At 43.3% G+C, this 16,101-nt stretch overlaps 4 protein-coding genes across 4 annotated transcripts; 3 read left to right on the plus strand and 1 right to left on the minus strand.

Moving 5' to 3' along the window:
• Window positions 1–896: 896 nt before the first annotated feature.
• LOC6611348 lies at window positions 897–1,926 on the plus strand. The gene has a single exon (XM_002035858.2). It carries the CDS (start codon window positions 912–914, stop codon window positions 1,788–1,790), a length of 879 nt encoding a protein of 292 aa, XP_002035894.1. The 5' UTR covers window positions 897–911; the 3' UTR covers window positions 1,791–1,926.
• A 5,299-nt stretch (window positions 1,927–7,225) lies between these two features.
• Window positions 7,226–8,145, minus strand: LOC6611350. Its single transcript, XM_002035860.2, is given in 1 exon segment — window positions 7,226–8,145. A coding segment is annotated over 1 exon segment (843 nt). The 5' UTR covers window positions 8,120–8,145; the 3' UTR covers window positions 7,226–7,276.
• Window positions 8,146–8,184: 39 nt separating this feature from the next.
• On the plus strand, window positions 8,185–9,801 carry LOC6611351. Its single transcript, XM_002035861.2, has 4 exons — window positions 8,185–8,374; window positions 8,432–8,642; window positions 8,751–8,889; window positions 8,963–9,801. The coding sequence occupies exons 2-4, from the start codon at window positions 8,433–8,435 to the stop codon at window positions 9,013–9,015; spliced, it is 402 nt and encodes a 133-aa protein (XP_002035897.1). The 5' UTR covers window positions 8,185–8,374; window position 8,432; the 3' UTR covers window positions 9,016–9,801.
• A 3,710-nt stretch (window positions 9,802–13,511) lies between these two features.
• On the plus strand, window positions 13,512–15,018 carry LOC6611353. The gene has a single exon (XM_002035863.2). The coding sequence runs from the start codon at window positions 13,659–13,661 to the stop codon at window positions 14,949–14,951; it is 1,293 nt and encodes a 430-aa protein (XP_002035899.1). The 5' UTR covers window positions 13,512–13,658; the 3' UTR covers window positions 14,952–15,018.
• Window positions 15,019–16,101: the final 1,083 nt, after the last annotated feature.

Below are 16,101 nucleotides of genomic sequence, written 5' to 3' on the forward strand. Positions count from 1 at the left end.
ATATTTAGGAAATATTATTTAACTGCAATGGAATTTCTTCCAGTTGAGCTGCACTCGGCTACTGTTCTTTGGTTCTCTGGTCTAGGGTCTGGCACTTCCACTTCAACTGCAACTGCAACTGCAACTGCTACTGTGCGCAAAACTGTCAAAAAGCGAGGGAAGCACAACTGATGCTGGTCGCATGGCTTGAACTCCATGTGGGCTTGATTTAGTGCTACGTTCTCTGACTGCTGATGCCGCGGCTGAAGATTCGGGATGGGGATCGGGATGAGGACGATCGGAGGGACCGCTGAGTTATGACTTGAACTCTGTAGCTTTGCCCATGACTTCGGGTTGTGGACCTTGATCTGGGTGGAATTTTGCGGCCCAGCTGTTTGTGGGTCAATATCAGTTTAAGTGCCAGTCTTAACGCCGTGAAGCTTTCATAACTATCAGCGTAAAAAAGACTAAGACCTTCTTTGCTAACTGTATTGATTATTGTTTGCCAATTGAGTAATCAGCCTTATCAGTTAAGTTGGCTGTTCATTAAAGGGCACTCGAAGAGCAAGATTGAGTATTTGCATTAAATATCAATTACAGTAGTTATTGGCAATAGAAAACTCATCTAATTAATTACATTTTGGTAATAGAAGGTCATTTTAATAGCAATAAGTTTACTATTTTGAACTAAAATTTAATACCCAGAGGCCTTTTAAGTTGAAAATGAAATGAAAAGTAGAAAGAATTTTATTTTTTACTGTTGAGAAGTTATACATTGATGAGTTTTGTAACAATTATTGCCTCTTATCATTCAAAGAGACTTTCGCAATTCGAAATTCTGTTTATCATTTAGTAAATAAACACTTAATTGATCTCATATATAAATAGTTCTGCCTAAGCTGCAAATAGTCACAAGTCAATCGAAGTTCATCATGGCTGCTCTTACAAACTATTCCTTAGCTTTCCTAGTTTTGGCTTATTGCCTGACTGTAGTACCGGCCAAGCATCCTAGTCGCCAGGAAGCGGAGGAGGATATGTCCAAGTTCATGAGTATCCTTCGGCAGGAGCAATTTAGTGCCGGCTCACCTCGATTCAATGATGTCCTGGGCAACGCCAGGGCCATTGTCGAATATCAGGACAAAGGATTCATTGGAATTCGAGGCATTTTCCAGTGGATGACCAGCCCGAATCCTCGCAACGATGGCGTCTATAACTTTATGCAGTTCTTCGCCGACGAATCAAGTGGATATATAGGTATTCAAAACTACGACAAGAGCTCCAAGTTCACGGTTCTGTTTTCCATTTGGGATGCATCGGATGCATTTGCGGGTGATGATTTCGCCTGCGAGACTTTCGGCGGCGAGGGCGTCGGCTATAAGTGCTACAACAGCACATTCCCGCTGATCAGCAATGCCATATACTTCCTCGATGTAGAGATCGAGGGTTCCACCTTCAGGGGTTATATCTCGGATCCGCAGGAGAATCTCGACAGTGTGACCAGTACCCAGGTGAACCGTCATCTGATTGGCGAGATCATCACTCCGCACGAAAAGCTAACTAACCTCATACCATTCGGATACTACAACGAGAACTATCGCGATAAGGACACCTGCAGGGAGGCCTTTGAACTGGTCACCGTTAACCAGGCTCCGCATCAATATACCAAGTATGGTCATGCCAACACCAAGTTCACCGAGGCCTATCTCTACAACTCGGAGTGCGAGGTCGAGAACATTTTGGTGGCTCTAACGGCGGACAAGAAGAGCACCATCTACTTCACCAGACCCACTGATCTGAATCTATACAATTGAGCATCCAAAGATACTGGATTGGAGTACCAACTCATTTATTTATAAGCTTTTGTTTTTATATATTTAAATAGTTTAGGGGAGAATGATTATCCAAGAACTGGGTGGTGTATTACATGTATTAAATTGTTAAAACAAAGACTTTTCTTTAACACATTTATACAATTTCAAAGACATTGTAAGTAACAACCAAGTCTATATATTTTTGTTGTTAATACTTATCACAAAAATCTTTGTTGATTCCCAGCTTCCTCTTCAGAAATTCTGTAGATCATTGGATTTTTCTTGTAAAAGCCAGGCAAACTTGTTACTAGGCAAAATCAGAGTGCCTGGTGGTTTTCAGGAAACTTGTCTAGACTTTTTGCTGCTCCCGTTTCTGCTCATTAAGACCAATCCCCTAGCTGGATGCGTTTTTAGCATGTCCTACGCAGTCCGGCACTAACTTTTTATTGTCTGTGCGGGCAGGCGGGCAAAAAGTGGCCGAGGAGCGAAAAAAATAAATGAACTGTCCCATTGTCTTCTGGGATTAGGGCTACCGGTGCTCGGCTATGGCTTCTCAGCTCAGTCCTGGAGCTTCTGCGCCGATGGTGGGTGATAAATGTTGAGGAGCTAGCGGCGGCACTGGCGCAGACTCCATTGAAATTAGTTATTCACGCGGATCGTTTAAGGCAATCCAACACCAGAAGGCACAAACTTGGTAGCTGCCTGCTGTTCTATGGTGGCATTCATTTTGGATACCCCTTAATAATGAAGATGAATGGGTTGTAAGGTATTAAAGTAAATTCTTTAGTAATTACTATAAATAAGTAGTAAGATTTTTTAATATATAAGATACAAAACACGTTGTGGCTCGTAGAAGCCCTTTTTGTTAATGTAATGTGGAGTTCCCCTCTGGACTGAATAGAAGTTCCGAAATTCGATTGACAAATATCTTTGCATACTTTTTGGATATAGATTATAACTTAGTGGATAGTTTCGAAATGTCAAATAAGTTATATGTACTTCCTTTTGATCATCCTGTTTATAACATTTGAAAATATAGTACGCTCCAGATTTTAGAACACCAGGTATCCGAGAGTCGAAAACGCGATGAGTTGTGCCACGTTTTTTTTTTGTTGGCCATTGCTCTTGGTCATGGCTTGTCAGTGATGGCTGCTCGGCTACCGCTTTTGTTTTAATGATCGTGCCCGGGATGCTCATTTACCGCTGCTGTTGGCCAACTGCAGGCAGCAAACGGCAAACGGGATGACTCCTTTGCTTTGTGTCTCTTATCAGTGCAACATTTTGCATGTTGGCCAGGAAAGCGCAGTGGCCACGGCCACGTCCTCCTGCTGGAGCTTAAGCATTTGTCACAGTCCTTCCCCGCCGCTGAAATAAGGCCCAAACCATACATACACACACTTAACATGTGTCTTTTTATGTATGCTTTTAGCCAGTTTTATCGCCGGCTTTCGGCTACTGCGGCGCTGCAACGTAGCTGCAGATCCCATCCTCTAATGGCTCATTTCCTCGAGCGGCCAACAACAACGGTAATTAACCTGTGCATGTTAATGAACTTCAAACTGCAAACTCCTACTCCATTGCACTGTCCAAAAAAGTAGTAAGTTAAAGTTAAGATACTTGAGCAGCATTTAAAATTACATAGAAAGGTAGACAATTCTGTGTTTACAGATAGGATATCATAGATATGATGAACTGAAGTATGGACCTAAAAAGTGATTGTATTATTATGTGAATAATATTATTTATAAAATTTAATTTATTAATATTCCAGCTTATTCTGGAAATTTTCCTTCAACAGATCTAAAATCTTCATCTTCAAATCTTCAAATCTTCATACTTTCGCTCGCTTTATTGGGTTACTTAAAGCTTTTAAAACTATTAACAACTAAATAAACATTTTAAACTTATTTTTAAGCTAGCATTCATGATCGTCTGCATATTTTTCCCAGTGCATCCCAACCAACTGTCCCCAGTTTATGTAGATTTTTGTCTTCTCTCCTCACGTTGGCGCTAATGCAAATGTGAAAAGGCATTTTGTGAGCCAAAATGAGGTTGTTGTCGTGCCACTGACAATCTAATTAGAATACGAAATGCTTTTAGAGGCAACTGCAACTTTGGCTTGAGCTCTTGCTCCTTAGCTTCATGCCCAGTGGGTCTTCAGTGGGTTTCAAGTTCATGGTGTTGACATATGTAGTTGGTGGTTGGATAACCCCGGCAATATATATCCCCTTTGTCCCAAACCTTCTGGTTGAATAACATTTTGACAGCACCTTCATCGAGATTTGATTTCACCCAGTAGGACATTATTGTGATGAGATGGCGGCTCGGGAAAGTCAGAGTCATTTGATGGCCGCGATTGGGATGCAGCCATCGAGGAACTGCAGTTCAAAATTGTCAACTTGTATTCATAATGAGTGGAAAGTTTGGCAGGCAGGTGAGTAATATTGCAGAAAGATTATCTACGGCCTAAATGCGAAATTAAGTCGGATTAGCGATTCAAGTGAAGTGCACATAAGTTTACCTGTGTCATCTGTATTTAACCTTTTGTCTTAGTGTGTTTACTTTAGTTTAATCTATTGAAATTCAAATCTCTTAACTTAATGAGTTGGTTAAATTAAAATTTGAATTTTTCCAGTATTGCTAAGGATATTTTTGATCAGAACAATAGCTTCCTAGAAAGTAATTTTCCCTCAACCTTCAATGAATCAAGCGTCACGTAGCTTACCCCATCTGCTCCACCTTGTACAACAAGTTTCAACTTTGAACTTTAACAATTGATTCGATGTGCCCACTCATGGCTGCCCAAGTGGTTTTTTGTACCAGGAACTGACATCACATTGTATGGTATACTTGAAGTATGGACGGAGGTGGAGCAGGAGGAGATCACAGCACGTGCAGGGAGTCAACAAGGCAGACAGGCACACATATTGGGCTAATTAAGCAGATTTCAAATGAAAGCCAACAAAGAAGAGATTCGATCGTGGGCCAAGCGACACCACCTGGAGCTGAATCTTTAGATGGAGAGGGCCCGTGGAGCACCCACAGAGATCGGAGCACCCATGGCACGCGATAATCAATCAAAAACCATTAAAGCCAAGCGTTTCAGCCGAGACAAAGACAATCAGTGCGGAGTAGAAAGCATTTCGCTGGAAAGAAAAGGCGTAGAAAATAAGGGGCAGACGCGGCGGGTGGGTGTGGCAAAATCAAATATGCGTCAAGACAAGTTAAAGATCAAAATCAAGATCAAATAGAGCACAAGACCAACTGCGAGGGGGGAGGAACAGCAGTTGCAGCTAGATGATTGACAGAATTAGAATAGGAAATCGTGAGCGGTGCGGGGGAGTCTCCTCTTTACGGTTACGAGTATTATTAAATGACCCAATTGTGGCTAAACGGCTTTTTGTTTGGGCCAAGAAAAGTGAATGGAGAAGAATGTCGCCTGTCTGGGCTTCGGTTTCAATACCTCCTGCCTTCCCCTGGCCAAATGTCGCTCAGAGTTGGCAAATGCAAATTAAACCCCACCACACCACATTCGACTTCCCAGCGTGCAACTTTCTAAATGAAATTCCAATCGCACTAGGTCCAACTTCTCCTGCCCCTTCTATTTTCCTTCAAGCTTTTCCGCTCATGTGTGCGCAAAATTAAAGAAATAATTTCGAGTAAAAATATAACAGCTGATTGTCACCTGGCAGGCGAGAAAAACTGCAGAGCCTTCATGGGTCTGGCTAAATCAAAGACTTGACATCGCGAGTTACTTTCTAAAAACGTTTCTGCTAATTTACAATTTTGGACTACATAGGTAAAATATTATAAGCTTTTCTAACTAACTAACTTAAAAAAGAAAATATTTTTATGTTCATAACAATAAGTCTTTGTTGCTTAGCACTTCTTATTTCTGATTAGCTAAGTCACTCAAAAAGTATCCATAAGATCCTTTTTTGAAAGCCATTTTGCTTGTGCTCGCGCTTTAACAAATATTTCGCCCTGTGTATAATTTATCCCCCAATTGTCTCCCCAGTGGGCTCAATTAGAGACGCATTCGCAAATTGCATTGCACTTTTATTGTCACCACTCGGGAGAAGTGTCTTGGATTTGAGTTTGAGTCTGTGTGCGGTGGCATTTTGTCGCGACGCCTGCGACGGTGTCTGGATCCCATCATCAGTCACTCCTGGACAGTCCGGGTCCAAGTAATTGCCCCCAACATGCTCCGTCTGCAGTCCAAGCCACAACCACTTGTAGGCATTTTGTTTGACTTGGATTATCGCTAAGTGCATGGGTTTAACATTCCGCGGATGTCCAACTAAACGACGGATTAACCGGCACCACTTGTCGGTTGTTGTTCAGGTCGATTCCGACCTTGCATTGCAGGAAATTATTGAAAATTAAAGTTTTTCTAAATTAAGCTGAATATGTGTAGGCAATTTACACGGTTTACCAATGTAACATGTGGTTCTTAAAGACTTTTCATCAATAAAAAATAAGTTTCTCATCTATGGCAACACATTGTAACCTTTCTACTCCACTTTTCAAATGATGATAGTTCACCCACAGCAACAGTTTAAGGCCAATCTACTCAGCACATTCACACTATGCTCATGATCCCCGTAAACGGAGTACCCGCATCCCATGCCAAGTGCCCATTAAACCGCATATATAAATCACCATTAATTTGACAGTGGATTTTTACATAACTCAGGCCAACAGGTGAAAGCGAAAAGCGCACAGCTGCCGGCGGACAGTGGAGAGATCATGGAGTATCATGGAAAACTCGCCACTTGCACTCGTGGAAATTGACTGCTCACCCCGGAGATCCAGCTCCTGCTCCTCCTCATCCTCCACCTGAACGAAGAAGGGAGGAGGAGGAGGCTGGCATGCAAAATCGAATTGTGTGCTAATATTTGGCCAAAATGCAAAGAGCCCGCGGTTATCGCTGCACCACGAACATGACGAAGTGACTCCAGATGTGGAAGTTTTCAATGCTGCCGCTGCAGTAATAAAAATCATTACTTTCCAGCCCAAATTGGCAAATGTTGGCAGCGGGAGAATGCGAATGCAGGATTTTCGCCTGATCGACATGCAATGTCAGGGAAATTGCTGTCAAATGGGTAAAAGTTGCAGGCAACACTTTGGAAAAATTTCAGTGATGTTGGCAAATTATGAAAGGGAAAAATATTAAAAAAATGCATTAAACTATAACTTATTCTAATATTTCTTTACTTGAGTGAACTTAGTGAAATGGAAATGGGATCTTAACCCTTTTGAGGGAGATGCCATAGAAGAAAGCTAACGCATCGGCGCATTGGTATGGAAAAAGTGTGCCGTAGCAAAACATGGCTTTTGTTTTAGCCCTAACCACAGACAGATGTCCCAGCTAAAAGCTTTTCCCGAAAAATTCCGAACGCCGATCCCCCCCATAGCCACCAACACATGACAAGCACAATTTCTCAATTTTATTTAGGAGGCAGGCAGCAAGAAATCTTTTACTTTCACTGACGACGCACATTCTTGGAGCGCCTCTCGGTCTCCGTGGAGTTGCTCTTGAAATTCCGCATCCAATCCTCATCCGAATTTTAATGCCGCCAATGGTCCCGGTATTCGCACAATTGGGAGTCCTATTCCTTTCGCTGGCTGAGAAACAGTGAGGTGCGTGACTTGAGCATGTTGGCCAGATGCTTCTGCAAGTCGAGGTTAAACTGCCTATTGCGATGGCGATTGTCCAGCGACTTCTCATCTCGCAGATGCAGATCGCTGGAGGAATTGACGAGTCTCAGGTCCGAGCTCGACTTAAAGCTCAGCGATAGATGGGATTGAGAGCGCCTTAAGCAATGTAGTCCGCCCGTGCAGGGCTCCTCATACTGACTGTTTGGTTTGGGTAGCAAATTGCGCAGTTCTTGCACTTCCGACGCCAAGGAGCCCAGGCGTGTCTGAAGTCTGGTCTGGCCCACACTGGGTCTCAGCTCTGAAGCGGTAGTGGTCGCCACAATGGGTCCATCGGCAAAGCCAACAGTGCGTCGCCTCGCACCCGATGGCAAGGATTGTGGGGAACTGGTTGTCGCATATTGTCCACTTGCTCTGTTATCACCCACTTGGTCTGCTTCTATATAGTGACCAGGTGGTGTGTGATACTCATTTCGGTGGGTCACTATGTCACTTAACAAGTCCGCGGAAAGAGGTACAATTCGCTTCTTTTCGGAGGATTTCATTGACGCCATTTTACTTTTAATTTGGAAACAAACTGTTCGAATTAAATTTGGATACACATGATATGACAAAAAATCCTTTAATGTTTGAGTGACAGGAAAATGAACACTATGCTGTGTTATATACATATGTATATAAGTTCAGAGAATTGTTTTCTACTGCCTATTACTTTGAATAAGCACCTTTTATAATGTTGTCAAATATTTTCTCAGATAAACAAAATTTGAATGCACACAAGACACTAAGGAAAGTCCGTCCGGCAATCCGCTTAAATTCAAAGGAGTTCCTTTGAAAAATTGTCAAATGTTGTAGGGTCCTCGGATACCTGGCAACAGAAATGGAGCTCGGAAGAGACTTCATCAAAAGGACGTTAGAATTGTCACGTATGTGAAATAAATAGAAATAAAATCCACTCGCTAAGAAATTCCCTTTGATCGCAGGATGCCAATAATCAAGAAGTTTTGCTTTTGTTTTAGTCTACGAATTGGCGCATTTTCAATTGCGTATGCAGGTCTTACAATGGATGTATTAGATACAGTAGCGACTATATATACTAAGTCGCAATATTGCGCTGATATACTCCTACTCTGGATAATTTCCACCATTTGGAATATCATTTCCGCATTGGTTCTTTTGACTGCACTTTTTCGGGTAAGATCAATGTGCCATAAAACATTTAGCATCATTAGGTAGCTGAATAAATGAATAAAAACATTTGATTGAAATACTTGCATTTTATCTGAGCATCCCTTGTTTCAGGAAAATCCGCATCTGTTGCCGGTCCACCTGGTGACTTCTCTTTGTGGCCTGATTCTCGAAATGACCAACCACATGGTGATTGCCTCACTCGGCAGAACCGACTACGTTTTGATGTCCTATGCGTTCATTATGATTGCCTGTAAGTGATGGCCTCCTTTTGGCCACATCCACTTCCACCTCCATTCATCTCCACTTCCAACCATCGCCCACAGTTGTATCTGCGGACGTCGTGATCGTGCTGAGCTACTACCAATCGGAGGTTTAGTGGACCACTCCGATTACCCATTAACCCAGGCGACCGACCGGGCGCAGCATGTAGCATTTTGTGGTGCGCGATTAGGCGCGAAAATTTATTTGGAAAATGTTGCGCAATCCGCGCCGTGCATAAATTGTGGCCAATTGTCACCAGCGGATTGGCAACCGAACCTCAGCGACCTGCGTTTAATTATCGCCCCGCCAGCGCCCGCCGAGCTACATGCGTGCTAATTGACCAGGCTGAAGCTCAACGCTGCTCCAATCCGAATCCGAATACGAATCCGACTCCGAATCCCAGTCCAGGTCCCAGTCCCAGTCCCAGTCCAAATGTCCAAATGATAACCGCGACGATGAAAACGCATGCTGAGCCAAATGAAAATTATGTTGCAATGGGGCAGGCGTGCTGCTCGCTGGCTGGTCAGTGAACCGCAGTTTGCACCACCATCCATCCATGGGGCTTAATTAATTTCATTGATTAATTGAAAGTGCGCCTTGCTCGCAGTATTTTCGTTTTTTGTCTTGTATTTTTTTTATGTTTATTTCTGGGCCATGGTATGTTTATGTGTATTTTTGGCAGTGCAAAGTTGAAGGCAATAAGAAAAATCGCCCCGGATTCGATTCGGTAGTATGTGATGGGCGTTGCCCTGGCCAACCCTTGGCCATTACTCTTGGCCCGATCCGTACCTTTCCTTTTTTCCCCAGCTGGTATTCGATTATGGCCGGAATTATGATCCTTGTTTGCTGGATTCGTTGCAATTACTTCGGGATGCCCTGTAAAATGTAAGCAACTTCTTAAGTTGTTTAAAGCGCTTAAAAAATAAGATTTGCTCTTCGAAATAAAATCTTAAAAAACAATGTCTCTATACAAAACGATTGAGGTCATTCAACATAAACAATGAACATACATCAGCAGCGAATCGGAACAATAATCTTTGACCTTGTCAACCCACTGAGAGCAGCAAGTACATCAAGATAAATTAAGCCTCAATTGCGGATTCAGCATCGGGCCAACTAACATCCATCATTCCAGTTTTATGGCCGCACAATAGAACCCGGAATACCCAGCGAGTCAATTTTGCTGCGGCAACCGAGGAGTTGCAATTCAACTTGCAACGTTCACCGAAAATTCACTGAATTCATAAAATATTACGATAAATGTCGCTTTCAACATTTATAAGCCAAAAGGATTTTAATACTTTATTGCTTATAACCGCAAAGCGACAGTAAATGCTCCTACTTTAAGAAACAAAATGCAATCGCATTGAGGCGAATCGAAAATAAGGAAAACAAGAAAAATGAATTGTCTTCATTTTGTAATTTAATGGTATTTTATTGAATTTCTGATGCGGATGGGCAGGGACAAGGCGGATTGCCCCCATCCTTGGGGTATCTGTATCTGTATCGGAATCGGGATCCCATCCCATCCGATCCGATCTTCCCCAGCCTGTTGACATTTAAAATATGGCCGCGTGTCAATGCGACTGCCCTACGCCCATTTTTAAGTCAGGTTTACATTTCGATTTCGGTTTCGATTTTTAATTCGCCACTCGCCCGAAATCCCAGCGTAAATTCAATTTGAAGGTCCAAAGGAAGGCCTGCAGAAAAATGTGCTTTCACTTGACCCGCAATGCTGCGTAAATAAATTTTATCGCTTCGCTGACACGTGCGCGTAATATTTCATTAAATTTAAAAACTACACCAAGGGAAATATGCAAAAGTAACGAACAAAAAAAAAAAAAAAGAAGAAAATAAATATAATTGCGTTCGGTTCAAAACGGCAGCATAAACAAATCGGCGATTGCATCGTAACTTCGTTTTCAATTTGGCAAGTTTGACACTTGGCCAGTTAGTGAGTGTCCCGCGATCTCCGCCAGGCATTCCAAGTCCGACTCTCCAGTCTCCGATGTGTGTGCCACCTACGTTGGCCCAAACTTAGTCCAGCTCTCCACCTGGAGTCAACCTGTCGTGGCTACCGCCGCCTGCCACTCACTTGCCGGCAGTGCGTGCTGCAGTTGCTCCGGTGGCTGCTCTGATTGCGAATGCCAATTGTTGGCGAAGCAATGCCAATGTTTATGATGGCCCATAATTTGTTTGCCCGCGGCTAGGTCGTAAATGCAGCTCAGGATTTATGCACAGGCCAGCCTAATTACTAAAGTAAATGGTGAATGGTGTTTAAATTTAAATATTTCAGGGTAATTAATTTTTATACTTTCGGCTGAATTCTTTATAAATCTCCGGAGGCTTGTAATTTTTTTTCTGCGTCTTGAAGCCAAGAAAGTTTTATCCTCTACAGGAATGCAAGGAATTCCTTCCTTAAAATTATTGAAATATATTTATATACTTATTTATATAAGGGCACTGCAACTTTGAAAGTTTAGTCCAAACACTTAGTGCTGTAAATACAAAAAACTTGACAAAATGAACGCCCACAGAGACGGACTAAGTCGCATGAGTGATGTACGCCTATTATGAATAATTTTTAAAGACTGGCAAGAACGCCATAAACATATGGCCATTATGCTGTACGCTTTGGCTAATGGCCCGCCTGCCACTAAGCCCACTGAGGTGAGGAATATATGTACATACATACACATGTTTCGGCTCTTCCCGTGCCGGAGCAGCACTTCCAATGAGCTCGTAAAACTCGCCGGTCTGTTGGACGACTGCTTCCAGAGCTTCTTTCGGTGCTTACTGATGTCTTAGATGCAACTACAAGTGCTGCTCCCGCTGGTCATTAGCCGAGATGGCGGCACGCACCCGATGCGGCATGGAGTTGGGCATGGAGTCATTTGTGCCGACGAATGGGGCGTCTCTTAAGCCGATGCTAATTTTCATAATGCACGCCTTGATGGCGGCCAACAGGTCCTGATCCCCACTGCGGTTTGCACACTCTGCGAATAAACAGTGAGGGGTTATGGGTCTGGGTTTTATACGCTTTACATATGTTAGCTTACAATTTCATTAGTAATTCCCATGAAAAACGAATCTTTTAAGCATTAAATAAAGTCCAAACACCCAAAAATACTCTGTAAATATGCAGTAAGTATCTTTGAATACTGTTTTAGTTTTCAGTGTGCCTCAACCTCAAAATGAGTAAATGTCTGGGTAATCTAGGAAACTTAGCTCAAGGAATGGTGATACGTGATACGTCAAGTGCGGGAGAAACCTATTCTGAAATACAAAAATGAGTATTTTGCAATCAAATGAAAGCCAAAATCCAATTTAGGATCGCCTCCAGTTGACACCTCCCTGGCCTAGAGACTCCACTTGCCTCGGCTGTGGCCCTGGCCATGGCGATTTAATGGCTTCGCAATTGGCCTGACCCATCTGTGGACCAGGCCAAGTGCCAGGTGATCGTGGCCAATGCGACTGCAAATCGTGGAGCGGAGCAGGCGGCCTTTGTCGCTGTCCCCGGCAACATGAGTATGATTTATTGTACTTTATGTAGCCGGAGCAGCTTCTGCCCGCAGTTCGTGATGGCTTCGCTGGCTTCGTTAGTCGCGTTCCTGGGATCTGGATGCATTGCTATATACTCTGTTCATGGGTATTTCGAAAGTGTTCTTAGTCAGGAATACTGTATTTTTGGTTGTGCTTAGCATATTAAGTAGTAACTTGGGATCACATTTATACATGATCGACTAAGGAATATGCAACATCAAGCAGCAAATCACACAATCTATTTATATAAAATAAGGACTATATGTTATTGAAAGGGTATTACAAAGTAATGTTCTGTTTTTTTATCTGCATTCTGCACTTGGCGGTGCGGCGATTATGTGTATCATTTTTCTTTGCCAGCGGCTGGGATTCTACGTTATTGTATTTTATATTATTTGTGCTTAATTTGGGGAGCACAGGTAAGGAGCAGTGGGAGCCGTGCACCTGATCCCCAGAGTGTTGTGACTCTTGAGGCCGCTGGACAAGTTCGTTGATTCGCGGCAGGCAAATGACCATGTGCTCCTCAACATTTTGTGGGCAGGAGCACTTGGACTATTAGCCAAGATATTTTCCCTCCGCCCCCTTTCTTTTGGCGTTTTTTTTTCATTTTGTCCATTCCCAGGGACTTTTGCTTGGCCAAGAACCGAGATTTATGTTAGTATGGTGTCAGTTTAAGTTAATGGGTTATACTCCCCGCCAGTTTTTTATTTCATATTTTATAGGTGAACGTTTTTTGTGCGTCTCATTCTTATTTTTATGCACAATTTTATTCTTTTTCCTTTGCCAGATGCGCAGGTGAATTTTTTTGAATTTATGACCATACCTTTTAAATTGCTTTGTGGCAATTTCCGTGGCACCCACACAATGCGAGAAGTTAATTTATTTTCGTAACTTAGCTGAAAAGCGACTTAAGTATATATATATGTATAATCTATATAATCTTGCAAGTAACCAAAAAATGTTAGCTTCTTCCCTGCTTAACGAGTTGCTATTAAAAAATCTCATATTACTCATATCTCAATTCACATTCAAATACAAGCTTTATATCGAATATTTTATCGGAAATCAGTGTTGATCAGAACTCCCTCAAATGTCAAAATGTTGGCACGCTGTAGTATTGCAAAACAGAGCGTTCTCTGCCACACGTGTTGTTTCCACGCAACGCTTATAAATTACGAAATAAGCTCCGAGTCTTATAGAAATCCAGAGTAAGATATGAAACGTCATTATTATGGTACTGGGGAGCAGGAGGTAGAGAGTTCTCCAAGTCCGCCGCCGCCTCCGCCTTTCCAATCGCCATTATCATCGCCAGAGCCTTTGCAGACTCCGACTGAATATCCCATTTTGTACGTGGATGTGGTAAAGAATCAGCTCAAACAGGAGTTGCCGCCGTCCGCAACACCGCCCCAACCACTTGCGCCGGAGTTCAGAATCATTTGCGAAGATTTTCCGGCTCTGCCAGGATCATTGCCATCCGCACTACCATCGACATCGAGATCTGGGCAACGGTCCGACAACTGGACCGCCATGTTGAGCGTCAGGGAGCAGGACAATTTGGCCAAATATCGAGATACAGTTAAGTCCAGTGATCCGTGTGTCAATACAAGCGGTAACGAGGTGCTCCGTCAGCCAATCAATGCTCCCGAGAAGCGCCAGAATATGGAGTTGCTGCCCCAGGTGTACGGATATCTCGGCAATCAGTTTCGCTTAAATTTGAGCATGATATTTAACAAGCAATTCCTCTTCGAAGGCGTCAGGCAGAGGGCCATAAATGCCCAGAAGAGGGCTGCCCTGGCAAAACCAAAAATCAATCCTCCACCCGGATTCGAGAATTGCAAAATCTTTGCCCGCTTGATAACCAACAGCGCTGGTATGCCAGTGGGTGGAGTCACCTTTGAGCTGGGCTCTCCCACTTCTGATACGAATGGGAATATGGGGACGAAATCTTCGGGCTCCACCGTTCAGGGAGCCTTTGGGATCTTGGGACTGGCCAAGAAACTGCGATCGATCAATCGGAACCCGCTTCTATTCGGAAATAATGTGTCCCACAATATGAGTGGAACCGCGGACTCGATCTTTACCAGGCCAATTCAAGAAGACCGTTTGACTCCTCAAGAGATGAACTACCAATTGCCATTGAACTACCTGTTCAATGCAAATATGCACCTACAGGAGCCCAAAATCGAGGAAATGCAAGATGAGCTCCTATTTTTCTTCTTCTACACATATACTGGCGACATGATGCAGATGCTCGCGGCTGCTGAACTGGCGGAACGTGGATGGCGCTATCACAAGTTTGAACGTGTCTGGCTCATTCGCCAGGCGGACAATCCCAACTACTTATATCACGGATTCCGGGAGTTCGGAGAGTACAACTACTTCAACATGTGGCAGTGGAAGATCCTGCCACGACACTTTTACCTGGATCCCGAGATCCTGGAGCGCACTCTATCCAAGGAAGAGCTGTACGTGACGTACGGATACCATCCCCAGATGTCGGGTATTTAGAAGAACAGAGAAGCTCTATTGTCATCAATTCCCTGGCTATTCGGGTTTAAAAATTCGCTCTGACGCTGTAACATCTTTTTTATAAAATCAAATTAAATTTTTTCATAAATATTCATAAGAGTTTTATTGAATTGGGTGTTTCCCGTTTTTGGGAATTTGTAGTGTTTATATTTATTTTTCTATTCTTGTACTAAAATTTAACCAGCAGATCGCGAGCGCCACGGATGACCAAACCATGCTGCCACCAATATAGTCACCTTGCAGCCACGGACCCACCGCCGAAAAAGCCAAGCAACCACACCCTCCAAATGCCATCGCAAGTCCACAATCCACACAAGACCACTGAGTACCCAGCACCACCACCTCATAGCCAAGCCCCAAAGATACGAGGAAAATCGCAGCGTTCATTAGCAAAATGGAGCAGACGGACAGTTGCACATTTGGAGTCGCAGCTTTCCGCCCAGACACGATCTCTTGGCCAAGTGTCGCCGTCATTTAGCCCGCTAATTGCCACGTAAATTTGCAACCATTTTTGGCAGCTCATTAAATTTATTATTAAAACAAAAGCCGGAGCGAAGCCAAGTTAATTGCCATCAAATTGACATGCGAGCCGCTCGGAGACGGACGACAACACCCGCCTGGAATGGCAGTTTGGGATTCGGACCCGCCGGACCCGCCGGACCCGCCGGAGCTCGAAACTCTGCGCATGCGTATTAATTGCCATGGAAACTTCATAATTTCATGTGGAAAAATGTGAACGTTAGGCGTGCTCAGTCTGTTCAGATATATATACAGCCCACCGCAAGTACAATGTGTAATTTAAGCGAGGGAGACTTAAAAGATTGGAGTGGAACCGGGTTTTTGGATCTGTCCACTTGGCGGCTTATTTATGGCACGGCGAAGTTTGATTGAAATGTGTTGTCTGTGAAATTGACAACTTGGGTGAGATTTGCACGGCTTACAGCTGGATTGGTCTCGGCTTTGGATACGCGATTTGGTTTACCTATCGGGTTGGAGCACTTGGATAATATTTTGTAAATGCTTAAAGTTTTAGCTAAATGTATATACACAGCAATATTACAGCTTTGATCAAATCAATATATGTAAGTAGTAGCTAGAGTTTCTTCATCTGCTAAACTAGCTTTCAATT

The sequence above is a fragment of the Drosophila sechellia genome, chromosome 2L (assembly GCF_004382195.2).
Source record: "Drosophila sechellia strain sech25 chromosome 2L, ASM438219v1, whole genome shotgun sequence".
NCBI classification, from domain to species: Eukaryota; Metazoa; Arthropoda; class Insecta; order Diptera; family Drosophilidae; genus Drosophila; species Drosophila sechellia.

Bases quoted from the DNA above. Each gene is read 5' to 3' on its own strand.
- LOC6611348 (XM_002035858.2), top strand. From the start codon at position 912: ATGGCTGCTCTTACAAACTATTCCTTAGCTTTCCTAGTTTTGGCTTAT.
- LOC6611351 (XM_002035861.2), top strand. From the start codon at position 8,433: ATGCCAATAATCAAGAAGTTTTGCTTTTGTTTTAGTCTACGAATTGGC. The intron at 8,643-8,750 runs GTAAGATCAATG...CCCTTGTTTCAG, and splicing joins TTTTGACTGCACTTTTTCGG to GAAAATCCGCATCTGTTGCC. The intron at 8,890-8,962 runs GTAAGTGATGGC...CATCGCCCACAG, and splicing joins TGCGTTCATTATGATTGCCT to TTGTATCTGCGGACGTCGTG.
- LOC6611353 (XM_002035863.2), top strand. From the start codon at position 13,659: ATGAAACGTCATTATTATGGTACTGGGGAGCAGGAGGTAGAGAGTTCT.